This window comes from Marmota monax, unplaced genomic scaffold (genome assembly GCF_021218885.2).
Source record: "Marmota monax isolate L192 unplaced genomic scaffold, Marmota_monax_Labrador192_F-V1.1 WCK01_AAM20220418_F8-fsc00472, whole genome shotgun sequence".
Classification (NCBI taxonomy): domain Eukaryota; kingdom Metazoa; phylum Chordata; class Mammalia; order Rodentia; family Sciuridae; genus Marmota; species Marmota monax.
In genome coordinates this window covers 61,681-89,620 of record NW_026692767.1, presented here as the reverse complement: position 1 = coordinate 89,620, position 27,940 = coordinate 61,681, and the positions used below count along the sequence as shown (strand labels likewise).

The 27,940-nt window shown below is 43.1% G+C and overlaps 1 protein-coding gene across 1 annotated transcript; it reads left to right on the top strand.

Moving 5' to 3' along the window:
* The first annotated feature begins 9 nt into the window (after nt 1–9).
* Shpk (sedoheptulokinase) lies at nt 10–27,882 on the top strand. Its single transcript, XM_046447040.2, has 7 exons — nt 10–235; nt 8,254–8,395; nt 14,196–14,379; nt 14,957–15,109; nt 15,864–16,039; nt 20,179–20,379; nt 26,247–27,882. The coding sequence occupies exons 1-7, from the start codon at nt 74–76 to the stop codon at nt 26,657–26,659; spliced, it is 1,431 nt and encodes a 476-aa protein (XP_046302996.1). The 5' UTR covers nt 10–73; the 3' UTR covers nt 26,660–27,882.
* The last annotated feature ends 58 nt before the right edge of the window (nt 27,883–27,940 follow it).

Here is a 27,940-nt window from a genome sequence, read left to right as displayed (position 1 = left end):
CGCCCCGGCTCCTCCCTCCCGGGTGAAGAGTGAGCCTGGGTTAAGAAACTGGAGCCACCGGGTTACCGCCGCTATGGCCTCTGGGTTGGTTACTCTCGGCATCGACCTGGGCACCACGTCCGTGAAGGTGGCCCTGTTGGAGGCCGCGCCGGGCCACCCGTCCGGGTTCATGGTACTGGCGAGCTGCGCGCGGGCTTCGCGGGCGGAGGCCGAGAGCGAGGCGGCCGGGCCCCAGGTGAGGCAGCGCCTTGGAGCCGCCGCCTCCGAGAGGCTCCTGACACCCCACTTCTTCAGGAAGGCCTTCCTGGAAGCCCCCTCCCTCAAAGAAGTCTCCCTGACCTCTCCAGCCTGGCTGACATCCGCCTGACTTGTCTGGGCCTCGCTGTCTGCAGCAGCTCTGCAGTCCTGTCCCAGGAGCTTTCCCACCTGTTGGCAACTACCTCCCCACTCTCTGGCAATCTCTGGGGGCCCTGCTTATGGCGCTGGATCTGTGCTTTCTGTCCTCCACTTTCTGACCTGCGAGGAGTCGCTTTCCTGTGTATATGGAATACCCAAGGGCCTCCCAGTTTCTCTGGCTGCTCTCTGCTCCTCACCTCTGTCCCGTGCCCTCAAGGTCAGGAATCAGTTTATTGCCTAGGGCAGAGTCTAGGTTGTCCTTTGGAAATCAGACCTACATTTGTAAAAGCAAATGTGAATTTAAATACTCAAAAACACTTATCAGCAATAGTCTCCCAGCTCCCAAAGACTGTGAGACACCTGGAGAAAAGAATTCAGAGCAGTTAGACACTGAAAGACGAGTCTATTAAAATGTTTGTTTTAAAAGGATTAGCTTGATACCTATAAACTACAGCTAATGGCTTGTGGGAGTTACTCGGTAGAAACAGGATAATGGGCTCTGTTGGGATATATAGGTGGGTTAAGAAACTGGATCAAAAAAAAAAAAAAAAAAAACTGGATGAGTCAGTCCTTAGAACTGGATCCTGTTCAAACTGGCCACAGTGGCACTTGCTTGTAATCCTCAGGGGGCCAGCCTCAGAAATTTGGCCAGACCTTGTTTAAAAATAAAAATAAAAAAGACTTGGGGGTGATGTTCAGTGGTAGAGCACTTGCCTAGCAGGCATAAGGCCCTGAGTTCAATCCCCAGCACTATAAAAACAAACAACAACAAACACCCACAAATAGATAATATCCCTCACCCCCCCAAAAACCCAAAACAAACCAAACTGGATCTTGTCCATTTCCTGAAAAAGTTAGCTTTATGTCTAGTCAATTGACAGTAGAAATTACTATCAAGGAGCTTTTCTGTCTAACCTCTGACTTTTTTTCCGTGCCTCAGCTTGTTCTCTGAATTGAAATAAGTGACCTCTTCGGTGCCTTCCAGCCAGAAACCTCAATTTTCTGAGCCAAGCCCCATCCCCAAGAGCTTTGTTTTTCATAAGCTCTTGCTTGCCGCATTTCAGAGGGTAAAGGATTTCAGGAGCACTTTGTGTTTTTATAGAGGCTTTCAAAACTAGCTTGGTTGGGGTAGCAGAGTGTTTTAGAATGATCATTTTACTTCATGGACTACGAAATAGAGGCAAAGTTGGCTCTGATCCTGTGGGAGTGGACAGTGAAGTTGGGATTGCAGGAAAGGGGTTCAGGGGTGCCATTTCCTCTTGAAATAGGGCCACTTGTTAAAAACCTTTCCCTTTTCCCACAGCATTCAGCAGGCTGTTCTCTGCATACAGGCAAACCCAGCAGGTTGTACCTGTTCAGTGAGGCACTTGGGGGAGGGGTCCATAGTAGCACCCTCCATACATCCTCCACATATGAGCTGTGCTCTGAGAAAAACTGCATTGCTGGGATTTTGTCTACAGCAGGTTTTTCAACCATGGCATGTGGACATTTTGGGCTGAATAATTCTTTGTTTTGAGAACAGTCCTATGTATTTAGAATGTTTAGTAGCATTCTGGTCTCAACTCTCTAGATGCTAGTAGCACTTCCCCCCTCCCATTGCGACAACCAAAAATGTCTTCCCATTGCCAGTTGTCCCCAGGGAACCAAAATCACCCCTGAGTGAGAACCACCAATCTATAGCAACATCTGATGGCTATATTTTTTTTTTTTGTGGGTACATTTTTCTTTCAGTACTGGGAATTTAAACCAGGGGTGGCCTACCACTGAGCTATACACACATCTCCTTTTTTTTGGGTACCAGGGATTGAACTCAGAGGCACTCGACCACTGAGCCACCCTAGCCCTATTTTGTATTTTATTAGAGACAGGGTCTCACTGAATTGCTTAGCAAGCCTCATTAAATTGTTCAGGTTGGTTTTGAACTTGCGATCATCCTGCTTCCACCTCCCACCACACCTGGGCTTACAGGTGTGTGCCACCACACCCGGCCCTACCCCCGTCCCTTTTTATTTTTTATTTTGAGACAGGGCCTTGCTAGGTTGCCCAGGCTGACCTCAAACTTGCAATCCTGCCTCAGCCTCCAGAGTTGCTAGGATTGCAGGCACGTGCCACTGCCTGGCATGTCTGTACTTTTTACTCATCACTAAGTACTGTGTATAACAAGGTCAAACTTGGCAGCTATGTGGTGAAGATCAGGATTTTAGGTATTAACAATTTAAAACACAAGTATTATTATTACTACTACTACTACTACTACTACTACTACTTGAAATTGAACCCAGGGGCTCTCTACCACTGAAATACAACCTCTATCCTGGGATGATACACCATCTGATGGCCATGTGGGGACTCTTTAAAGGAAAACGGATGAAATTAATTTTAATTACATAATTACAACCCCTTTTGTTTTTCATTTTGAGATAGTTGCTAAGTTGCTGAGAGTCTCCATAAATTGTTGAGGCTGGCCTTGAACTTGTGATTCTCCTTCCTTAGCCTTCCTAGTGGCTAAGATCACAGGTGTGTGCCACCACACCCAGTCAAAATACAGAGATTCTGGCTGGGGCTGTAGCTCAGTGGCATGTGTGCCTAGCATGTGTGAGGCAATGGGTTCAATCCTCAGCACCACATAAAAATAAACGAATAAAATAAAGGCATTCTGTCCATCTACAACTACAAACAATTTTTTAAAATTTATTTATTTTTCCTCTGGACTTCAGGCTCTTCAGCCGTCAAAAGGGGTGTGTGTGTGTGAATAAGTTTCTAAGTCCTTGCATTTATCTGGGCATGGTGGCTCATGACTAATCCCAGCCACAGAGGATTGTTAAATTCTGTGAGACCCTGTCTCACAAAAAGAAAAAAAAAAAAACAAAAACAAAAATTAAAAGGGCTGAGGGTGTAGCTCAGTGTTAGAGTGTCCTTCTCAGTGTTAAGAGTGTCCTTGGATTAGATTAAATTCCCAGTATAGAAAAAAAAAGTTTTAGGATTTAATGTGGACGTGGACAGATTGATATTCTGAACCAAGAAATGGGGGCAAAGGCTTTTCCATTATACTTTGGGTGTGTCCATTGTCTATCCAAGGGCTACCCCCAGAGCACACTCACCCCTAAAACTGGAACTGCAGAACACTGTCTCCTTGTGTTGATCCCATCCAGCCTGTTTCCCTCCTCCACTGTTTCCACCCTCACAACTCACCCACCCTGGACCCATTTTAAACAGTGGCTTCTCTATCTTGGGATGATGTACCATCTGATGGCCATGTGGGGACTCTTTAAACCAGCACTGCCTAATAGAAATGTGAGTCACAAATGTTAGCCATGTTGGGTAATTTTCAGTTCTTGAGTAGTCTGGTTAAAAGAGATAAAAGGAAAACCGATGAAATTAATTTTAATTACATATTTTATGTAACTAATGTGTGTAATATATTTGACGTGTAATAATCAATAGAAATTTATTAATGAGATATCATGCATTCTTTTCTTCACGATGACTCTGCAATTTAGTGTGTATTTTATACCTATAACAGATCTCAATTCAGACAAACCACATGTGGCTAATGGCTGCCCTCTTGAACAGTGTAGGACTAAACAAATGTCTCTTTCCTGCTCCTTCCTTCCTCTTCCCCCTTTGCTCTTTTGCTTCCTCATTGGGGATCATGCAGAGCCATGGTCCTCCTCTGTGTCCCACTGTCTTTCACTTCTCTGCCAGTTTGCCTGTTGTCCCTTCCATATACAAAGGATCCTTGTTAGGATCTGGGGCTGTGCCTCAGGAAAATGCTTTGTGTTCCCTCTCTACTCCTTCCCCCATCCTACTCCTCCTTGACTTCCTTCTTTGTTCTTTGTTCATCTTTATTAGGGGCCAAAAACTGCCCCTGACCAAGGTCAGCAGGTTTGTTCCAAGGAGGGGAAGGCTGCACTCCCTGGAGGGACCTGAGGGGCTTAAGGTCTTTGGATGCTTTTCCAAAATCATAGACTTTTTCAGCTGCCCAAAGAACTGATATTTATTGAAAGCTGAGTCACATTTCTCTTCCCTTTCTCTGAACTTTCCATGGATCCTTCCAGTTGTTAAATATAAATTTTGTGACTTGAGGTAATTTTTGTGTGCCAGAAGCAGTTTATTTTTAGTGAGATAAAAATATTCAATTTATAAAATTTGGAACACTATTTCTTAAGTTTTTAAATTTAGCTTGTATGAATGTGAGGGCGATCTGGCTGCGACATCTGTCACCCCATTGATCGCCAGGGTTGATTCGGCTGATCTGGCTGGCTAGGCGGGTGTCCCCTTCCTCCCTCACCGCTCCATGTGCGTCCCTCCCGAAGCTGCGCGCGCGGTCGAAGAGGACGACCTTCCCCGATAGAGGAGGACCGTTCTTCGGTCAAGGGTATACGAGTAGCTGCGCTCCCCTGCTAGAACCTCCAAACAAGCTCTCAAGGTTAAATTTAGCTTGTAAAGATTATTCCACTAATAACATTTAAAAATGTATCAGTTCTTTTTATAAGTAACATTAAAAAAAGAAAAAGAAAACGAAGAAACAACAACAACAAAAAAGTCTAACCTTTCGCTTTACTCTGTTTTTCAATACTGAGGATTGAATCCAGAGCCTCACGCATGCTAGGCAAGTGCTCTACCCACTGAACTGCACCCCAGCCCTTTATTTTATTTTATTTTGGGAGGTGGGTGAGTACTGGGGACTGAACTCAGGGAAACTCAACCCCTGAGCCATATCCCCAGTTCTATTTTGTATTTTATTTAGAGACAGGGCATCACTGAGTTGCTTAGTGACTCGCCATTGCTGAGGCTAGCTTTGAACTTGTGATCCTCCTGCCTCAGCCTTCGGAGCTGCTGGGATTACAGACATGCACCACCACACCTGGCTCCTTTATTTTATTTTTATTTTTGAACATTTTAAACATGTATATAAATGTTTTTTTTTTTTTTTGTGTGGTGTTGGGGGTCAAACCCAGGGCTAGACAAGCTTGTACATGCTAGACAAGTGCTTTACCACTGAGCTACATCCCCAGCCCCCTTAGATGTTTTAAATTGCAGTCATATACTTGGTCTCTTTTCTTGTTGAGGGACTGCTTTTGTTGAACAATTCAAACTCAGAAACTGGACTGGGGTGGAGCTCAGTGGTAGAGCATGAACGAATCAGAAATTGCAAAATCAAAGGACTTTATTTGGGGTGACAGGAATTGCAGTTCAGGAGACACAGCTCTGAATCAGTGTTCCAATGGGCAGACAGTGCAAAGAAGAAAAAAATTCCTTTTTAGGGAATTTCTATTGAAATTGAAGAACAAGTGCTGTATGACAGGGGCTAGGTGCCTGGTAGAAGATAAAGAAAAGAATGATTATGTTTTAGTAAAAAGGTCCACGTAATAAGAGTTCAATTCCTCTCAGTATACATCTTGACTCTCTGGACACAATGTAATTAATTATCTGTTATAGAATCTATAGTACAAGGGGGAAGGTGACCAACTTGTCATTCTAGGCAGGAGGTGTTTTTTTTTTTTTTTTTTCAATTTTTAGTTGTTGATGGACCTTTATTTAATTTATTTATTTCTATGTGGTGCTGAGAGTCGAATTCAGTGCCTCACACATGCTAGGCAAGCACTCTACCACTGATAGGCAGGAGTTTAAATTGAACATTAAGTCCTGTTTCCAAAGGCCTCTTGTCTGGCTTTGGAAATCTCCTTCAATGTTACTTTCTTTCTTTTTCAATGTTGTTTTCATTATGATTTTTCTTTTTATTTTCACAAGTTGTCTGTCTTAAATATTTTTAGAATATCTAAGTTATTCTTATAAATTGAATAAATTAGATATATACCCAAGTGAACTTTAATGTTCTTATATGTTTCAAATCCTTTTATAAGTAGTGAGATTTGAATTTATAATCACAAATCTAGATCAGTTACTTGATTGCACATTTTAAATTGTAATTATGAAGGCAGCCAAGGCCAGATTCCTTTAAAAATATAAATTTACTTAAATGCTAAGTACACCAAGATTCTTAAGCACAAATATTAATAATCCTTGAATTTATATTCCTCTTGCCTCAGTGGTAGAGCATGAATGATTCAGAAGTTGCAAAAGCAAAGAGTAGCTGGGATTACATGCGTGCCACCATACTGGGTGGTATGATTCTTTTAAACATGCATATACATTTAATTTTTCCTCTTTCTACTTTGAAATTTACTTATTCACCAAGAAAACAATGATGTTACTTGGGTTACTTCCCCAAGTGAATGTGTTGTTGAGATTTAGAGAGTTCTTTTTCTTTTCTTTTTCCCCTGGTACTGGGGATTGAACCCAGGGGTACTTTACCACTGGCTACGTCAAAGGCTATTTTTATTTTTTATTTTGAAAAACGTTTTCACTAAGTTGCCCAGGCTGGCCTCAAACTTAAGACGCTACTGCTTTAGCCTCCCAAGTTGCTGGGATTACAGATGTGTGCCATCATAGCCAGCAAAATTTATTGAGTTCTGAACCTGATTTTAAGGCCTTCTTGTTTCCTTTCGATCAAATTAGATCATTTTTCAGTATGCCCCCAAATGCCATATCTAGGGGTATCGTTCTCTGAACCCCAACTAGGAAAGATGCTGTCAAGAAAGGCCCAAGGCACTAAAAGCACTTTAACATGAGCCCTAGTATTCTAGACATCTCCTAGAACGGGATGTGACCTTGGGGTCACAGTCTGACAGGGACTTAATAATTCAAAGGAATGAAGTGGTCACAGTGACTAGATTTCTTAGGTTTGCATCCCCTCATTGCCTACTTTGGAATAGGCCATGATGGCTATAATGATGTCTGTAATTCCAACCGTTTGGATATAATGCTGGATTGGAGTTGGCCTTTCTTTAGCTTTAAGATGTCAAAATGTGTTTCCCCATATGACTCTGAAGACCCAATCTGAACTTGCCCAAACCCTGATTCAAGATGTATAAAATTTAGGCAGGATGTGGGGAGGATCATTGAAGCCCAGAAGTTTAGGGCCAGTCTGGACAACACAGTGAGATCCCATCTCAAAAACAAAACAAAACCCCCCAAACCAACCAACCAACCAACCAACCAACCAGACAAACAAGAGGACTGCTAAGGAGTAAGAACTGCCTCCCATCCCTACCTGAAATCTCATCTATCCCAGAAAAGAAGACTGAGGACTAAACAGACCTCACTAGAAAATGTCTGTCCCTTGGACTCATTCAAATTCCAAAGAGAATCACTTTACAAGCTCAATTTTGTCTGCCTCCTAATTATCATTTAAGAATTCTCAAAGTTGTCTGCATTTCCCATTCTCTCCTCTCCTATAGGAAAAGGGTACACAAGATTCTGAATCATGGTGGGCTCATGGGTACTTTCACTCCTATCATTTTCCTCCACACTGAGATTTTTCTCTTCTGCACATTAACATATCCATATGCATTTTCTTCGATTTACTCTGGAATGGAGGGGAAAGGAAGAGAAATTTCCCTTAGCTCCTACACCTGCCAGGCTCCTCCCTGCTGCATCCTCCAGCCTCATCACCCCATATGCCTTGTAAAGAAGACCCTTCTGTGATTTTCCCTATTGATGGCATGAAGGAGTGCTTTTCTTAGCTCAGACTGACCCATGGTGAAGAGCAGAGCCTGAGCCATATGGTAAACCTCATTTGCAACAGTGTCTCATATGTGAAGCCAGAGTGTGGTTTCTTGCCAGCTGCAGTCCTAACCTCCCACCCCCAGCCTTCACCCAGGGCTGCTCAGCATGTCTTGGAAGTGACCCCAGTGGAATGAGCAGGGCAGCCATCCTCCAGGAAATCCTTTAGGCCTGCCCGCCTCCCCCTGACCTTTTGTCTGTCCCTGACCTGTCCTGTTCTGTTTACAGGGGCGGGAGCAGGATGTGAGCAGAATCATTCAAGCCCTAAATGAATGCCTTGCTGCCCTTCCCCAGCAGCAGCTTCGGAAAGTTAGGGCCATTGGAGTGTCAGGACAGATGCATGGCATCGTATTTTGGAAAACAGGCCAAGGTATGCTGGGCTCAGGGGATGATCGCTTGCTGCTGATAGTCACTTACCAAATGAGAAAAGTGCTATGAAGTCCTCTTTGAGCAGCATCAGGTTATTCTGCTATGGGAATAGTTTATTGCTTCTCAAAACGGAATAGCACATAATATTCCTTGTCTTTCGTGTACATTTTGTTTGGTTCAAATGTATAATGAAGTGAACTGTCCACTTGCATGTCATTTGCACGTTATCTATCCATGAACAGACAGGGAGAAAAGAATGAGTCTCCTGTGATTCTTTTGTAGGTTTCAGCAGAGTGGATTTTCTGCAGCTCTCTCTCTCTTTTTTTTTTTAAAGAGGGAGTGAGAGAGAGGGAATTTTAATATTTATTTTTTTAGTTTTTGGCAGACAAAACATCTTTGTTTGTATGTGGTGCTGAGGATCGAACCCGGGCCGCATGCATGCCAGACAAACGCGCTACCACTTGAGCCACATCCCCAGCCCCTCTCTCTCTATTTGTGTTGGCGTCTCAGAACATTAGTGCTGACAACCAAGAGATTACCTGTTACTGTGTGAGATGTCAAGACACAGAGGAAACTCTTTAGAATTGGGGCATAGATTTTGTTCTTTACATAACCACAGATGTTGATGATTTCAAAAAAAAAAAAAAATTCTAGGGAGTATTCTTTTTAAGGGCTCAGTTGCAAAGTTTTATTCAGTGTATCATCTGATATAGGTCTGCCAAAATGCAGAGGAGGCTGACCTGTTTGGTTCCTGGGGGAAACTAAGCCAGTAAAGCAACAAGAAGCACTGCACGTGTCAGATACTAGGCTAAGGACCTTATCTACATGATCTCATCGATCTTTCCCACAACCTTATGATGGAACGTGACTGTCCCCATTGTGTAGATGAGGAGTTGAAGTTCAGAGAGGCTGGAATAATGTGCTCAGAGTCATATGGCCGCAAGCAGTGACTCCATTTTGTGCACGCAGGTCTGTCTGTCTTCAGGCACTGAGCTTTTAAAGGCCTTTAGGAGGAGCAAAGCTCCAGGAGGACATGATGACTCAGTAAAGGGAGGGATTTCCCAACAGAATGTCCCAGGAAGGATTAGACTCCTATAGAAAGTCATGACCTCCCTGTTATGCTAGGCATTCAATTGTTTTTAAAACAATTTATATAATATACAATAGGGAGAATAGTATGATGAACCAACACATACCTATCATCTGGTTTCAACAAAATCAGCATTTGAGTCCAGGTGTTGTTTTGTTTCTGACTCTTCAGGCAGAAAAGGGTGGCTGTAGACTGAGTGAGTGGTTGGTGACTTGCCTGTCAGTGACTGGGGTCTAGTGACATCCTTTGATAACTGCCCAGGATGGGGAGGGGAACTGTAGAAGCCAACATAATCTCTCTCTCTTCCCCTTCCTAGTGTGCCTGATGTCAGGCTCTTTGAAACTATGGGAGCCGCTTGGCTCCAAGCTATGGCAGAAGCAGAAGGCCGATTAGGGCATTGGAGCCGACCTCTCCGAGGGAGCCTAGGTTGTAAAAGCTTTTTAAACTCCTTAATTTTGCATTAATGAGAATAAATGTCCTTTTAATACTAAAACCCTTCCCAAAGAAGAGAGCAGAGATATAATGATTGTGGTCTGGTCGCACATCTTCCTTTCTGCCCGTCTCCTAGATTTTGTACCAACCACACAAACCATCCATCGGCCACATTGTTGGAAAGAACTCTTAATATTTCATTGAGCCAGCCCAGCATCTCCTTGTTTTGCTGCTGGTTTCTGGGAAGGAGGAAAGACATTGTTTGGTGGTGATGATTCCTGCTTAGTGGGACTGAGTGAAATTGTACTTGGGATCAAGTTGTTCCCGTTCAGTGGCAGCCTTAATTAAGTTTGGTTTCAGTATCCACAACATACAAGGCCCTGTGCTGGGCCCTGAGGGAGATATAGAAATGAGCAGATGAAACCTCTACCTTCTAGAACATAGCCAGCACAGTTGGGCACCAGTAACTTGAGCAGAGAGCTAAGTGCTTCCACGAGGGCATAGGCCAGCAACTTGGAGGGGAGGGAGTGATGAATATCTTCTTGAGAGTCCTGTGGTTACGCCTGTTTTCAGATTCCATTTTCAGGCTCAGTAAAAGCAGGAGAGCAACAGGGATCATAAAGCAAAACTAAAAGGCGAGCATCAGACTGGAGGAAATATTTGCCAATATAGAGGAGATGAAGGACAGATATCAGTATAAATAAAGAAACAATAACAAAGAGAGGACAAATGGGCTAAGGATCCCAACAGGCAATTCCTAGAAGAGGAAATATGATGGCTGATAAACATATGAGGAGATGCTCCATGTCATTAATAAATTAGGGAAGTGCAGATGAGAACAACAACGAGAAGTCATTTCCACCTATTGGATGGTGAAAAATCAAAAAATTTGGAAACATCAAAAGTTGTGAAAATGGGGCTGGGGTTGTAGCTCAGTGGTAGAATGCCTGCCTCACATACATGAGGCACTGGGTTCGATCCTCAGCACCACATAAAAATAAATAAATAAATATTGTATCCCCCCCCCCAAAAAAAAATTGTGAAAATGGTTAGAAGACTGGTTCTTTTTTTTTTTTTTTTTTTTTTTAGGTTCTAGGGATTGAACCCTGGGGTGCTGTACTACTGAGCTACACCCCCAGTCCTTTTATTTATTATTAATTTCTTGACACAGGGTCTATCTAAGTTGCCAAGGAGGCTGGCCTTGAATTTGTGATCCTCTTGTGTCAGCCTCTGGAGTTGCTGGGATTACAGGCCTGAGCCACTGTGCCTAGTGAAAAACTGATTCTTTTAAAAATCCTGATGTAGGATAAATTAGGAGAGCTATTTTGGAGGAACTATTAAAATAAGGGAACAGCTATAACTCAGGAATTCTACTATTTGGAACCTGTCCAGGAAAAGTTCTGGAACACATATATCCTCGAGGAGGCACCCTCATGGTCCTTCACTGCATCCTCCTTTACACCATAGTGAAAATGTGACATTTACCTGGGGGACAAATTAAATAAATGCCGGTAGGCCCATACATATGCAGTAGTTAAAAAGAGGAAAGTACACTCAAGCCATATTGACAAAGAACTCAAGAACATGTTGTGGACAACAATAAGTATGGTATTTATTTATCACTTTTGCCATTAAAAACTTTAAAAAAAGAGCTGCAGATGTAGCTCAGTGGCAGAGCACTTGCTTGGCACGTGCCAAGCCCTGGGTTTAATCCCCACTACTTCAAAAACTTAAAAATGTATCAATTCTATTCAAGGAAAAAAAAGAAGAAAAGAAATATAGAAAGAAAATGAGATCTCCATTATGTCAAATTCTAGAATAGACTATCTAAATTTGAATCCTGATTCTATCACTTAGAAGCTATGTGAACTTGGGCAAATTTTGAAAACATTGTGTTTCATTTTCTTATGTGTATTTTCTTCATTGTTTATTTGGGGAAAATTATGATCCTGTCTTATAAAGTTATCATGTAGATTAAATGAATTAATATTTTGAGTGCTTTGAACATTGTCTGGTACTCTATTTATTTTATGATAGTTTGAAAAAAATTAAAAATGGGATCAAAAGAGTTTTGGAAGCAAATAGAGAGAGAGAGAGAAAAAAAACACTGTAAACATCCAGCTTTAGGGCTGGGATAAGAATCCCAGGTTTAAAAAAAGAATCCCAGGTTTACATTTAGGTAGAAATGCAGCTGTGGGGTAGATTATTCTCAGGAGGACCCCTTCCCTGTTTCCATCCCCACCCTATTCCCCTGCTTCCAGGTGAAAGTTAATATGATACCAAGAAGATGTTGCAGGTACAAGATCCTGTAACATGCCTCCCTGCTGTGCTGGGTATTGGCCAGGAATGTTAACCAGAGATTGCTTGACAAGGTCCTTTACCCTCCTTGTTCCATTCACCTGCAACAAGTATCCCTTGCTATTCTTAAAGACTTACACCCTTAATCCATTCACGTTCTCCTTCCCCCAATGTCACCTCAGAGAGGACTTCCCTGACCACCCCCAAACAATCATCACTGTCTCTCCCCTCACCCTGCTGCATATTTTTCATAGAAAGTAAAAGTACCTGGCACTGTACATTTGCTTATTTATATTCTGTCTCCAGCCCTGGCATATAAGCTTTGTGAAGACAAAGCTTTGTGAAGACTTTTTCTTGTTATATTTTCAGACCCTAGAACCAGCACCTAATATACATTAGATACTCAATAACTATATCATACAGTCAGGCACATAAGCATGAATGAATGAATGGATGTTGCATGACCTGGATCTAAGTGGGGAGGGGCAGGTAAGTTTCTTTGTTTCTTGGTGAGTGAATTTACAGGAAAATATAACAGCCTTGGTTTCCAAATCTGGGATCTGAGATCAGACTGCCAGAAAATAGCTTTCTGTGACATCTGACCTGCTAGACTCATGGCAGGCTCCATTTTTCAGTGGTAGCCAGATTCCTACCTCCATCTAATAGATTTGGGGTGTCCTCAATTGCTGTTAACTTTTCTGGACTGGCACCTTATGCCAGTGTTCTGCAGCAGTGGTTGTATTCATATTATGTGGTGGCATGGGAAACATTCCATATTTGAGAAGAAAGAACAAAAGTTATATAAAGGAACAACAGGGTTTAAAAGGTGTATGCCACCTTACCCAGTTGGGCTGGAAACAGTTTTAGATGAAATATTTATTTAAATAAGAGCAGAGAAAATTCCAGAAGATGTTTCAGAATATAAATGAAGTAAAGTTGGTGTTGTTAGTCAACTTTCTGCCACTGTGATAAAATACCTGAGAAAATCAACTTAGGGGGCTGGGGATGTGGCTCAAGCGGTAGCGCTCTTGCCTGGCATGCGTGCGGCCCAGGTTCGATCCTCAGCACCACATACAAACAAAGATGTTGTGTCCGCTGAAAACTAAAAAATAAATATTAAAATTCTCTCTCTCTCTCTCTAAAAAAAAAAAAAAAAAAAAGAAAATCAACTTAGAGGAGGAAAAGTTTATTTTGGCTCAGGGTTTTAGTCCATGGCCATTTGGTCCCATTGCTGTGGGCCTGTGGTAAGGCTGAACATCATGGTAGGGAGCATGTGGCAGAGGGCAGTGCTCACCTCATTGCAGCTAGAAGTGTGTCAGGGGGCAAGGTCTGGGGACAAAAATGTGTACTTTAAAGGCATACCTCCAGTGACCAACCCCTTCCAACAAGGCCCCGCCTCCTAATGTTTTTACCACCTCCCAATACCACAGTCAGCTGGAGACCAAGCCTTTTGGGGGATAGTCCAGATGCAAAGTATAATAGATGGCCAGATTTCTTAGTGGAATTTGATGTTTAAAAATTAATTAGCTCAGGACTGGGGATGTAGCTCAGTGGTGGAGCATGTGTTTAGCACATGTGAGACTCTAGATTTCATCTCCAGTACCCCCTGCCCCAAATTAATTAGCTAAGATCAAAGGATAATCATTCAGAATCAAGACTAGGTAATATCATCATGCTGAGAGTTGGAAAGACTGTGGAGACCAGGGGACTTGGGAGTATACCAAACAACTTTTGGGGTGTGGGGAGATACATAATATCAACTTAAAGATTAAGGAAAAGAAACAGAAGTGAGACAAATGGAGGGAGTAACATCATTTGCTTAAGGCTACAGAGCCATGATATCAGGGCCATGGGTGAGCCAGGCACTGCCACAGGGTTCAAGTGCCTGTACCCTAAGCTCACCAGCTGAGACGTCTCAAGGACATGCTGCTGCCCACTTGGGTTCTCTTTTCTGTATTTTTGGTCATCTTGTTTGTTCCAGGCTGTGTCTGGACAGAGGGAGAGGCTGCTCCTGTGTTCAAGCCCAGAGCTGTGAGCTACCTGGTCACATGGCAGGATGGCCGGTGTAGCAGTGAGTTCCTGGCTTCTCTGCCCCAGCCAGAGTCCCACCTCAGTGTGGCCACAGGGTTTGGCTGTGCAACCATCTTCTGGCTTTTGAAAAATAGGTAAGACAACTCTTCTTTGAATCAGTGGTGGATTTCTAGGGGGGATGACAGTGGCGGATTTCTAGGGGGATGACAGGAGGCCGAACCTCCTGCTGATTAGCATCTCTCCACCTGATAGACTGTGCTTTGGTGAGTGTGGCCTGGCATACTGTGCCATCACAGATCTGGATCTGATCCAGAATGGCTCATTTTGCAGAGGGCTCACTATTGGTTATCCAGTTCTAATCAAGAGAGGGAGAGGAGGGGACAGAGAGGCCAAATGATTTGCCAAGTTGAGTTCACAGTAGGGTCAGGGCTTCAGGTCCTGAAATAAAGCAGGACCATGTCCTGCTTTCCTAGGCATAGCAGTTACCCAAGTTCCCCAAGTCCTCCCCCTTAGGGCTGACTTGGGTGGTTTTGCTTGGAGCAGCTGGGAGGTCCTAACCCCAGGGCTCTAGCTAAACATGAGCCACAGCACATAGAGTTGTGGCTATGCCTCGACTATACCAAATCCAGTTTCTAATGTCCATAGCTAGGTGCAGCACATGTTTCTGCATCCATGTTAGACCCAGTTGAATTGTTTTTGGTGTGAAAACAGCCCAGACTTCCTGAAGTCCTACGATGCAGCTGGCACCATCCAAGACTACGTGGTTGCCATGCTGTGTGGCTTGCCAAGACCCCTGATGTCTGATCAGAATGCTGCTAGCTGGGGATATTTCAACACCCAGGGCCAAAGCTGGAACTTGGAGATGTGAGTATAACCTCAAAGGCTGGCTCCAGGCTGAAGGGAACCTCCTGAGTGAGAGCTTCTTTGGAGTTTTCTACCTGGAATTTCCATTGTTTGATACATTTTAAAATAAGATTAAGAATGGGAGGTAGTCTGGAGGGATGCATTTTAAGTTATTTTTCAACAATCATTTACCTTTTCAGGTACAGAAGTCCGGTGCCTATAGGTTTACTTCCTTCAGGGCCCAAATTCTGAGCTCTGAAATAAAAGCAAAAAGTACCTGGTAGTTCAGGTAAAGAACTTTCTAGCATGTTTTATAAAATTTGGCAGCCCTATATTCACTAACCTGAGTGATGGATGCATTTGACATTTAAGAGGCTGGTGGGTTTGACTTTGGTCTGGACTGTGCTAACCAACGCTAACTTTGTGTTGAAACTGTGGTCTCCTCCCTTTGCGGAGGGTCTGTGTTTTCCTCAAACACAGGGGGCCAGAATGCTATAAAATCTGGCTCTGATTGCATCCTTTTTGATGGCTGTGATTTAAACTGGTTGTTTTCTTCTTCTCTGGAAGGTGCATTCCAAGCTTTTGTTCCCTATTTACAAAAACCAAGTTCATGGTTTCAAAAAAAGCTCAAGAGGAAGTCTGTGATGATACTGGCTTCCATTCTTCCTTCTCCTATGTGTGACCTATAGCATGTTCCCTTGCTAAGTCTCCTGGAAACAACAAAAAGCAGAAAGCTGAGAGCCAGGTAATACAGGTGTCCACTTCTGTTTTGCAGACTGAGGGTCTCGGGCTTTCCTGTCCACATGCTCCCCAACATTGCTGAGCCAGGCAGTGTGGCAGGAAGAACTTCCCACTCCTGGTTTGAAATCCCAAAGGGGACGCAGGTGGGTGTGGCCATGGGTGATTTACAGGCCTCTGTCTACTCCTGCATGGGCCAAAGGACAGATGCTGGTAAGTTTTCTTTTTGTTTTCTTAAACTTACACAGGTGCTTCCCAAACACCTGCTCTGAGCAAGGGCCTGAGGGATTCCTATAACTTACCATCCTTATTATCCTAGGGGATCCTGTTGTTCTGTAAAGATGAAAAATACCTTCATCTTTGCAGGTGAATCCCTCTGCTCAGGAAGCTTATAGGCCAGCAGGCAAGTTCTATCCCTGTGCTTACCTTTTGTGGCCTGGTGAGGGAAGTGGCTCTCTCTAATTGGCTACTTTCTATGCACTATATGGCCAAGAAATAGATGATAAGTTTGGGGCTGTGGCTCAATGGTAGAGCATGTGCTTAGCATGAGAAAGGCCTTGGGTTTGATCTCTAGTAAAACACACACACACACACACACACACACACAGAGAGAGAGAGAGAGAGAGAGAGAGAGAGAGAGAGAGAGAGAGAGAGAATAGATAAGTAGAATAGGATTGTTGTTATTATGAGTTTGTCAGTGAAAGTTGTGTCAGATCTGATTAGAAGTGCACAATCTTTTCTGAATTTGGGTTAAGAGAAACACAGTGAGGTAGAGGTAGTAGTCAGGACAGGGGTTAGCAAGCTGAAAAGGGTCAGAGAGTAAATGTTTCCTCTGTGTGGACAACATAATCTCTTAACCTTGCCATTGGGGTTCAGAGAAGCCACACAGCATGAATGGGCACAGTTGTGTTCCAAGTAACATATTGGAACATACAAACACTGAGATGTGACTTTCATAGAATTTTTATGTATCATGAGATATTCTGCATTTGATTTATTTTCAAGCATTTTAAAAATATGAGAACATGCTAGCAGGATGGTAAAATAGTGTGGCCCTTTTGGAGAGCAGTCTGGTAGTTTCTCATGTGAAACATGGAGCCACCATATGACCCAGCAAAGCTGGCTGGGGTTCCCACAGTCCCCTCTTTGTGTTCAATTAATTTCCTTGAAATGCTGACAGCAAACTTATATTTGCTGATTTATTATAAAAGATAACACAAAAGATATCACAGATGGAGAGATGTATAGGGTGAGGCACGGAGGAAGGGACATGCAGGTTCCATGCCCTTTTTTGGTGTGCCACCCTCTAGGAACCTCCAAGTGTTCAGTCCTGGAAGCTCTTTGAACCTGACCTTTTTTCCCCCTCCCTAGAGAATAAATGTGTATCTAATGCTAGAGACTAGGTGGGGAAACCCAGCAAGATCCATCTTTTCAGATTCTTCTTTGTCTCTCTGTGCATCATTCCTTGCTCCCAGGTTTGGGCAGGACTGTTTCTGAAATGAAAGTCTTATGATCTATTGTCAGACACAGTAGTAGGTCAGGGAAATGTGGAAAATACAGAGTTTTTATCACTCACCCTGGGGATGAAAAACTCTTTAATTCTAGTTTCTATGGCCTATTACTGAAGGGAGTTATGAGCCAAGAGCTGTGGATGAAAACCCCCAAATGTATATCATAACATCACAATTGTACAATTGTGAATAAACCCACTGAATTTTATACCTTTTGAAAGGATGGATTTTTTTTTTTTTTTTTGGTACTGGGAATTGAACCCAGAAACACTTTACCACTGAGCCACATTCCCAGCCCTTTTGATTTTTTTTTTGTTTTGGGATAGGGTCTCACTAAGTTACTTAGGGCTTCACTAAGTTTCTGAGATTAGCCTCTAACTGTGATCCTCCTGCCTCAGCCTCCTGAGTTGCTGGGATTATAGGCATGCACTAACATGTTTGGTTGAGGTTGGGGATTTAAAAATATTTTTTTATTTTGGTATTGGAGTTTGAACCCAGGAGTGCCTTATCACTGACCTACATCCCTAGGCCTTTCAATTTTTTTTTAAGAGAGAGTGAGAGAGTGAGAGAGAGAGAGAGAGAATTTTTTAATATTTATTTTTTAGTTCTCGGCGGAAACAACATCTTTGTTTGTATGTGGTGCTGAGGATCGAACCCTGGCCGCACGCATGCCAGGCGAGCGTGCTACCGCTTGAGCCACATCCCTAGCCCTCATTTTTTTTTTTTTTTTAATTTCGACTCTGAGATAGTTGCTTGAGGGTCTTGCTAAGTTGCCCAGGTTGGTCTGGAACTTGTGTCTTCCTGAGTTGTGGGGATTTTAGGCTTGTGCCACTTCACTTCACTTTGGATATATATTTCAGTGGTGGAACACATGATTAGCTTCTACATGTAGTCCCCAGCACTGATTCCCCCCAAAAAACCCCCCAAAATAAAAAAAAAAATTAAACAGTGTGGGTTTTACAGTAAATCTGTGTGATTTACATATCTACAAAGCTATTATTTAAAAAATGGAAAAGCCATTTTTAGTTGCTGGGCCATACAAAAACAGGTGGTTGTCTGGTCATGGCCTGTGGGCTATAATTTGCCTATCCCCTGGTTTAGGGTATCACCTGGGCCTGCCCGAATGGGGTGGTAGCTGAGATTACAGGTGTGCACCACTGCACCCGGCTAGATGCAGACATTTTGAGGCAAGGTATTCTGATGTACTTATTACCAATATAGCCAGCACATGGAAAAAGGACAAGATTAGCTGACGGGGAGACTGTCCCTTTTGTTTGTACGTACATGTGATAAACTCTTTTCAGATAAAAAAGTTCAAAACCACCTTTTTACTTCCAAATTTTCAGCAACATCAAAGCCCCAGGAAAACATGCTAAGTTTATCTTGTGACTTTTTTTTTAAACCAGTATATACCATCTTTGCCTTATATTCCTTCCTCTCAAAACAAGAATCCCAGTGAGCTCATACAGGCTCTGGAGTTCAGATCTTCTACTTCCTCTTGTGTGAATTTGGACAGTGAGTTTCTTCCCTGAGCATTTGTTATTATCCAAAATGAGGATGACAGTCATTACCTTTCTCATAGGGCAATTGTGGCCTTGGGATGGTGCCTGTAAAGAGCCTGGCTCTTTTTTTTTTTAATTTTTTAAATTTTTTTTATGTTAGGCGGTACTCTCTTCACAGGGCAGTCCCCTATGCCCATGTGCTTTCTAAGTGGTGGGAGGCTAGTCCAATGGGAAGAAGGTTAGGATTAGACCCATATTAGTCTGTTTTCTGTTGCTACAATTGACTCTCAGATTGGGAAATTTAGAAAGAATAAAGGTTTAGCTGGACATGGCGAATGCATGTAATCCCAGCTATTCCAGAGGCTGAAGCAGGAGATTCTGAAGCTCAAGGCCAACCTGATCAGTGTAGCAAGATCCTGTCTCAAAATGTAGCTCAGTGATAGAACATTCCTGGGTGGTTCAATTCCTAGTACCAAAAAAAAAAAAAAAAAAAAAGAAAAGAAAAGGTTTCTTCAATTCATGGTTCTGGAGGCTGGGAGGTCCAAATTGAGGAGCTGCATTTGGAGGGGTCCTTCTTCCTGGGTCATGGCATGGTGGAGGTATCACATGGAGAGATAGAACAAATTAGCCATAGTGAGATCTTCTTTTTTATAACAAAGTCATTTCTTCCATAACCCATGAATGGATCAGTCCATTTATGAGAATGGAGCCCTCATTATCCAATCACATGGTAAAGCCCCTCCCTGGTCTCTTCTCTTAATATCTCACTATGGGGATTAAATTCTAGCCTATGTTATTGTGGGGACATTCAAGCCCTAGCAAGGCCTCCTCTTCCCTGAGGTGGTTGGAGCCTCTGGTTCCAGCTTGCGGCTGCTGGCCTGTGCTCAGCTGTGACCTGTCTGTGGGCAGTGTTGCTTGGATCCTTTCACTATCCCCTTCCATGGGTAGAGGGCATGTTGCTTCTGGTTTAGAGTCATGGTAGGAGGCTCACTGTAGCGAAAAGTGAAGCTTATTAGCTTCCTGTGACTCCTTTTAAAAACCAGTATACCATTATCGCTTTTGACTCCCTGGTAGTGCTGACCTCAGTTAGTTTGGCCCCTAAGCATACTAGTTCTCAAAAGTCACACACTGTCACTTTGGCTTTATTTTACCTGTCAGAAGCGAGTCACTATGCCAGGTCCACACTTAGGGAGAGGGGAGTCAGCCTCTACCTCTTGAAGAGTATCTAAGAATTTGTGGATGTATTTTTAAAACCGCCACAGTCTCCCTTTGTCCTCTTATGATTTGTGACCCCTGAGTTAACACAACAGACCTCAGCTTTGCTCTCTTTGGATCCCAGTTCTCAATATCAGCACTTCCGTGCAACTGGCGGCCTCCATGCCTTCAGGATTCCAGCCGGTGCAGATCCCAGACCCTGCGGCCCCAGTCGCCTACTTCCCATACTTCGACAGAACTTACCTGGGGGTAGCAGCATCGCTCAATGGGGGCAATGTGCTGGCCACATTTGTCCACATGCTGGTTCAGTGGATGGCAGATCTAGGTAAGGCGTGCCCCACACAGTGGTGTGTTCTCTGCTCATTTTTTTGTATGGCTGTGTCTTGGAGCTTAATGTGCTATTTCAGCGTCTGGCTTCAGGTTTCAGACCTATCTAGGTTCCTGCATATTCCTTTCTGCCTTAGGGTGTCTGAACTTGCAGCCTCTTTCCCTCTCTTCTCTGAACAGCTGTTGCCTACTCTCTTCTTTGCAGCAGGTGGGAGGCACCTTTCCTCTTGCCTTGACTGTGGAGTATTATAACAGCTTTCCTAGCTTCTCCTGGCTCTGCTTTCTTCATTTTTCTGCCCCCAAATCTCTGAATATGTTGCATTTAAGGTTTTCCTTATAATGACTTCAGATAGTTGAACTGGAGTGATCAGACACACGAGCAAAAAGACTCCTGGTATTTGACAATGTAATAAAATCCTATTCTGGGCCCAGTGGTACATACCTCAGTGCTGCTGAGGCAGGAGGATTGCAAGTTCAAGGCTAGCCTCAGCCAATTAACAAGGCCCTATCTAAAAAAAAAAAAAATAAAATAAATAAATAAATAAATAAAATAAAAGGGCTAGGGATGTAACTCAGTGGTAAAGTTCTCCTGTGTTCAATTCCCAGCACCAGAAATAAAATAAAATAAATCTTCATAGTACTAGTGAGTAGTTCCTGTCTCTCTGGAAGGCTTCCTCGGGACTCTGAAGCCCTCTTACTCCCTTCTCTTACTCCTGAGGAGAATTCAACATGTCTTTCTCTGCTCTTAATGGACAATGACACGTGCAACTTCATTCTTCCACAAGAGGTCTGCTTTGCAAACACTTAAGGTAGATATAACATATCTGATAAGCCATCAAGATCTAGGGAAATAATGGCCATCAGATGTAATGGTCACCTGGAGGAGTTCAAAATTAGTAGGAAACATCCAACATAGTAACAAAGCAAGGTCCAGGCAGCAGAGAGTGTATGGGAAGCTCCTCCTGGTTGTACAACATGCTACTGACTAACATTTGTGCCTTTGTTATTGGAATTCTTGGCCAAAGGCCTGACTTTGAGGTCCCAACAAACTGGGTCCAGCCACTTGCCCCCAAATACCAAAAACAAAAGGTTATGGTGAAATGCAGGAAAAGAACTTACTCAATATGGCCACATATTGGGAAGGCAAAGATGGGATCCAGCATCCTAGCCCTGTCTGTGGAGTGTCAACAGGAGCTACAGAGGAAGAATTGGGGCAGGAGTGAGAGATATGCACAATTAAGCAGTCTTGGTCAAACTGTGGTTTGGTCAATTATTCTCTCAGTTCTGCTTATGCCAGGTGGCTCTGGAGAAGTCCTTATCATCGGAGGGAGGACACTTTGCAGGGTGTAGGATATTTATCTGTAGGATCTGTGATCCTGGAAGGAGACAATTTAGTTACATTAGATTATTGCCCCTGCTGTTCTTGGACAGTGTAGGATAAGGAATGAAGACTTCTAGGTGCCACTCCTGGGCTGCAACAGGTAGCTACCAATCTTGTCTCAGTCTTGAAGGGGGACGAGGTAGGTTAGGTAAATTTAGGGCCAATAAACCTTATATTACTAGTTTTTAGATGAACACTCCTTCAATGATTAATATTCCTAGATGCAGAGCTGAGCAGGGACCTAAGATGAATACAAAATGAAGGCAGAGATGCCAAGCTTTATCCTGTTTTCAGTTACCTTTTGGGGCTCTGCAGGCCCAAGTAAAGAGAGCTTTTAGCAAAGACAGCCTTTCTAAGCCCTGGTTACACTTTCAGGATGGCCAGGGACATTAGGATCACAGGGGAAATTCTCCCTGCTTGGGCCCTCTTGAGTTATGCTTCATGGAAAGAACTCAGGAAAGGTTTTTCAAGTTGCAGAATCAGTCATGTAGTCATGCGAGCCAGCATCTAGATACTGGTGTAATTGGATTGGGTCTGTTAATTGTTCACTGAGTTGTGAGCAGGGGACTATTTTTCTTAGCCCTGAAAAGTACGCTGATTTTTTTCATTTATTTCTCTGTAAGATCCTTTTATATATTCATGTCTCTCATTTTTGATGAAACAGGAGTGCTTTCAATGTTAGTATTTTTATGTAATGTAGCCTTTTATGAAGTTTCTATAATTATGTAGCCAAACCTTGATCAAAGGCCTGGATCATGGCCTCTTTCCCAGGGAAAAAGACAACTCTGTGTATAGTCTAACCTTCCCTTAATTTTTTTTCAAATTTTTGTTAAAGAAATACAATCACATGACTTAAAAAATCCCATAAAACTAAACTTGAGGCTTTTTATTTGAATTTCACCAGTTTTTTCCACTAATGTCCTTTTCTTGTTCCATGATCCAGTCTATATTGCATTTAATCATCTCCTTAGCCTCCCTGCCTTCTATTGGATTGGTTTGTTTTTTTCTTCCTTCTGCTCTTTTTTCATTCTATATCTGTTTTTTTAAAGAAGCTATAGCACACAATGGTTTATAGGGTGTGGAGAGATTGTTACTCTTATGGTGTTTTTTTGGGGGGGTAGGTGGGTACTGAGGATGGAACTTAGGGACACTCGACCACTGAGTCACACCCCCAGCCCTATTTTGTATTTTATTTAGAGACAGGATCTCACTGAGTTGCTTAGCACCTCACCATTGCTGAGGCTGGCTTTGAACTCACGATCCTCCTGCCTCAGCTTCTTCAGCTGCTGGGATTACAATTTATATGTGGTCATATAAATTGGTACAATGCCTGAGGGTTACCTCTGAAAGAGGTGGTAATGTTTATGTATTTTTCAGTGAGATTCTTTTGCATATTACTGTTACTTTGATGAAACAGGCAGCACTTTGAAGGTTAATATTATGAAATTTCTACTATTATGTTCATTTCTTTTGATCCAGCAGTTCCCCTCCAAAGTTCTCATGCCTACAGTTTATGTACTTGCACATACCTACCAGGTTATTCACCAAAAACATGATTTAAAAATTTTTTTTGTTTACTCAGTATTGAAGATTGAACCCAGGGCTTTGGGTATATAAGGCAAGAACTCTATCACTGACCCCATGAATATGAGTTTTAAAAACCGAATAATATAAAAAGACTTATAGAGGAAAAATTGTCCCACTATTTCCACTGCAGCCCTGGACCTCACAAGTAGTCACCTTAAACTCTTACAGATACTCTATTTTTTTTTTTTTTTTTGTAATGGGATACATCCACCGCCCTTTTCTCTTACTTTTTATTTTGAGATAGGGTCTTGCTAAGTTGTTGAGGGCCTCACCAACTTTCTGAGGCTGACCTTGAACTTGTGATCCTCCTACTTCTGCCTCCCATAATGATGGTTTTATAGGTGTGTACCACAAAACATGACCTCTATGTGCATTTGAGAAATTCCAGTCTTTGTTTTGGTTTGGGGACCAGATTTTTTTCACTGGAACTGTGTGTGGCCTGGTAAGTTTTGGGGGAGTTTCCTGGTGCAGCCCACAGGAAGCAAACAGGACTGTGAAGCACTTGGCTAGGTGTCTCTGGAGCCATATACATGGGCCTATAACCTCTTGGGAAGAGTGGGACAGGATGAGGCCAGCAGAGTATGCAAAGCACCTGGAGGCCATGCCAGGGCCTGAATTTTGTGTACTTCTCAACTGTGGGCTGATAAGGCTTTTTGGGCATGAAGTTCTCCCAAGGGGGATAATTGAGCTGCAGTCACCATTGGGGTGCAGAAAGGTTCAAGGGTTTTTTGTTCTGGCCCTGATGTGCCTCTGCCTTCTGAAGTATCTTGAGCCTCCCAGGCTCCAGTTCCTATGGAAGAGGAACTAGTTCTTATTAGCACCTCCTTTTGCAGATTCCCAGGCCAGAGCTCCCTCTGCTCTACAGTCAGTTTTCATTCTGTTATCTGCTTGTCTCAAATAAGGGTCTTCATCTCTCATTCCTCATCTTTTTTTCTCCTCTGTTTTCTCATTAAGAAAAAAAAAATCTGGGGCTGGGGATGTAGCTCAGTGGTTGAATGGGTGCTTATCTTGCACCAAGGCCTGGATTCAATCCTTAGCACTGAAAAAAAAATTGCTGATATTTTAGTGGAATTCTTAAAGGAGGAGGAAAGATACTTATATTCATTCTGCATCTTTAACTAGGATTCTTGGTGATCAATTTTAATAGTTGCCTATGATATTGAAATCATTTCTAACTCCTGAGTGTGTGCAGTTGATTTTGTATATGTTAAATGTTCTGGTGATGTGAGTACATTGTGACTCTCTAGATTAGTGGTTCTCAGCATTAGCCTCACACTGAAAATAATTGTGGAATTTTAAAAGAATACTGACATTCTTATCTTATGCCTAGAAATGCTGACTTTTTTAGCTTGAGGTAGGGGTGAGGGGTGGGGGCATTTTCCATGATTCTGATACCTATGTCTGCTGATAAGCACCACTCGAGTAGATCTAGCAACACCTGCTTTCTCTGGAAGCTTTTAACAAATGCTCAATCTCAGGTCTACCCAGGGTGTGCTAAGTCAGAGCTGCATTCTATTCTAATAAGATCCCTAAGTGTTTGGAGAAAGGACCTATAAGTCTAGACTGGTGGCTCTCCACCCTGGCTGCCTTTTAGAATTACTTGGGAGGTGTTTAAAAATTCCAGTGCTCAGGTTGTATCCCAGAGCAGTTACATCAGAATATCTGGAGATGAGGCCCACAGTGCTTTCAAAGCTTCTCAGGGGATTGCAATGGACCAAACTAGAAGAGAGCCCCAGTCTGCACAACTTTCTTCTTGTCAAAGCCAGGTTTGTTCATAATAGCTAAACTATGGAACCAACCTAGGTGTCCTTCAACAGATGAATGGATGAAGAAATTGTGATACACAATGGAATATTACTCATCTTTAGAGAAGATAGAAATTATGGTATTTGCTGGTAAATGGATGGAACTGGAGAATATCATACAAGTGAAATAAACCAATCCCAAAGAACCAAATGTTTTCTCTGATATGCAGATGCTAATTCACAATAAGGTGGGGCTAGGGAAGAATAGAGGTACTTTGATTAGACAGAGGGGAGTGAAGGGAGGGGAGGGGGTAAGAGGGTAGGAATGATAGTAGAATGAATCAGACATTATTACCCTATGTGCATATATGATTACATGATCAGTGTGATTCTACATCATGTACAACCAGAAGAATAAGAAGTTATACTCCATTTATGTATAATGTGTCAAAATGAATCATACTCTCATGTATAACTAATTAGAACAAGTTAAAAAACCCCTAAAAAATAAACAAACAAAAACCCCAATAGTAACAATAACAACAAAAACAAAGCTGGTTTGCATTCTCTGGTTTAATGGCAACTTAGAGATTTTGCAAAGTGATTCTTTTTCTTTGTGGTACTGGGACCTTGTGCTTGTTAGGTAACCTCTGTACTGCTGAGTTATAATGCAGCCCCCAAAGTGATCCTAAGATCAAAGCCCAGGGTGCCCTGGGCCTCAGGCACCCTGTACATATACTGAAGGTGGCCTAGATTGTGATCAGCCTGGGATCTTGGGATTGCTATGGTGTTGCTAATGGCTCCAAAGCCATCAATGGCTTTGATGGTACTTATTAATTAGTGTATGCATTTGGCCCTCTTGGGATCAAAGATTCCATAATTCTGTGATGGCTATGATGCTCAGGTTAGGGATAGGTCTCACAGCAACACTGAAAAGATATTTCCCTGAAGTCTGACTTCGGCTGCAGGGAGACAGCTGGCTGTAATCCAGGGCAGAGTCTAGCTAGCCAAACTGTGTGAGTCCCTGAACCCCAAAACTTCCAGCTGCAGTGAGAAGAACACCTGCAAGTAGACCTGTCCTATCCCCTGGGAACTTTTATATTTCATCCAGGGGCTGCATAAGCTCACACAGATCTTTCCTGTTTCTGGCAGGTCTGGAGGTTGAAGAATCCACTGTGTATTCACGCATGATCCAGGCAGCTGCACAGCAGAGAGACACCTGCCTAAACATCACCCCAACAGTGTTGGGGGAGAGGCACCTGCCAGACCAGCTGGCTTCAGTGACCAGAATCTCCTCCTCTGACCTCTCCCTGGGGCATGTGACCCGGGCCCTGTGCAGAGGCATTGTTCAGAACCTGCACTCCATGCTTCCAGTGCAGCAGCTCAAAGAGTGGGGCGTGGAGCGGGTGATGGGGAGTGGGAGTGCGCTGTCCAGGAACGAGGTGCTGAAGCAGGAGGTGCAGAGGGCCTTCCCTTTGCCAATGTCCTTTGGGCAGGACGTGGATGCAGCTGTTGGGGCAGCTCTGGTCATGCTACAGAGGAGCCTCCACCAGAAAGAGTCTTAATCAGCAGACCCTTTGGCTAAAGGACCATTGTGAATTTTACCTAATCAACATTACTATGTGATCTCTGGCTCATCCTTTTCCTGGACAATTATGTGGGCAGATTTTAAACTGTTTCATCTCAGGGCATCATCTTGACCAAGAATTTACCTTCAAGGGCATATTCTAGTAATGTGGCCAGGAGTCACCAGCAAGATCCCAAACTAGCACCTTCTGAAAGAGACCTACCTGAGAGTTGGTTGAAAATGTAAATGTGTATGTGTAAGGGGCGGGGCTCATCTGTGATCATCTGTAGAAAGAGAGAAAACACATGTGCCTTCAGACACCAAAATGTCTAGTGGTCATGGCTCCAACTAAACAAAGGAGACTGTTCTCATGTCCAGTTTTTGGATTGATTTTAGAGACATGAAGTCCAGATTTGAGTCAGATTTGCACTGTTGGAAAAGTCCTTTCCTCCTGGGTTGTATGATGTGACTGTAAGCCCCACCCCCAGTCTCACTGTCTGGATCAGACCCACTATGAAGCAGGTTGGCTGGGATGAAGATGCAGAGGCTTGAGCTTGTTTTCTTGCCATGCACACGCACTCCCAGGAAAGCCTACTACCCTGGAATTGCCCCGAATCCTCACAACAGAACTGGCTTGAAGGTATATCACAGGAAAGAAGAAACAGATGGCATGACCAGCAAGGGGGATGGAAGCTTTGTGGCTAGCACTGTTCTGGCACATTGTCCCCAAGAAGCTGACAAGGCTCCAGCAGGACCCTTTCTCAGGATTGTGTCTGTATAGCCACATGTTTTTGCTTTTGTCCAAGGGGAGTGGCAATTTTATTAGAGAGGACACTCTTATCCTGCTTGCCCCAATCCTTCTTTCCCTCGGTTTGGACCCTGCTGACCCATTGTATTCCTGACTCAGCAGAAAAGTTGGCCTTTTCTCAGGATCAAGTTGGCCTCCCTACAGAACATCTTAAGTCCTCCCATTATTGGAAGGGATGGCCTTGGAATGGCTTCCAGGAGTGGGCCATTGCATCGACTCCCAGACTCCCAAAGGATCCCAGTCTTAGGCAAGCCTGTCTCTGAGGCACCAGACAACCATGATTTTGGGAAGCAGTCATGTTGTCTCTTTGTAAATGTCATTTTACAAGTCATATGCTTGCCAGAAGCCCTTAGGTAAATTTGCCAGGTGATACTGTTGCATTTCAGATACTAAATAAAGCTTGTTCTTTCAGAGCCTTTTCCTGTTAATAAAGCACACATCTGTCTGCTTTGGAAAGAGTGTATGTTACAG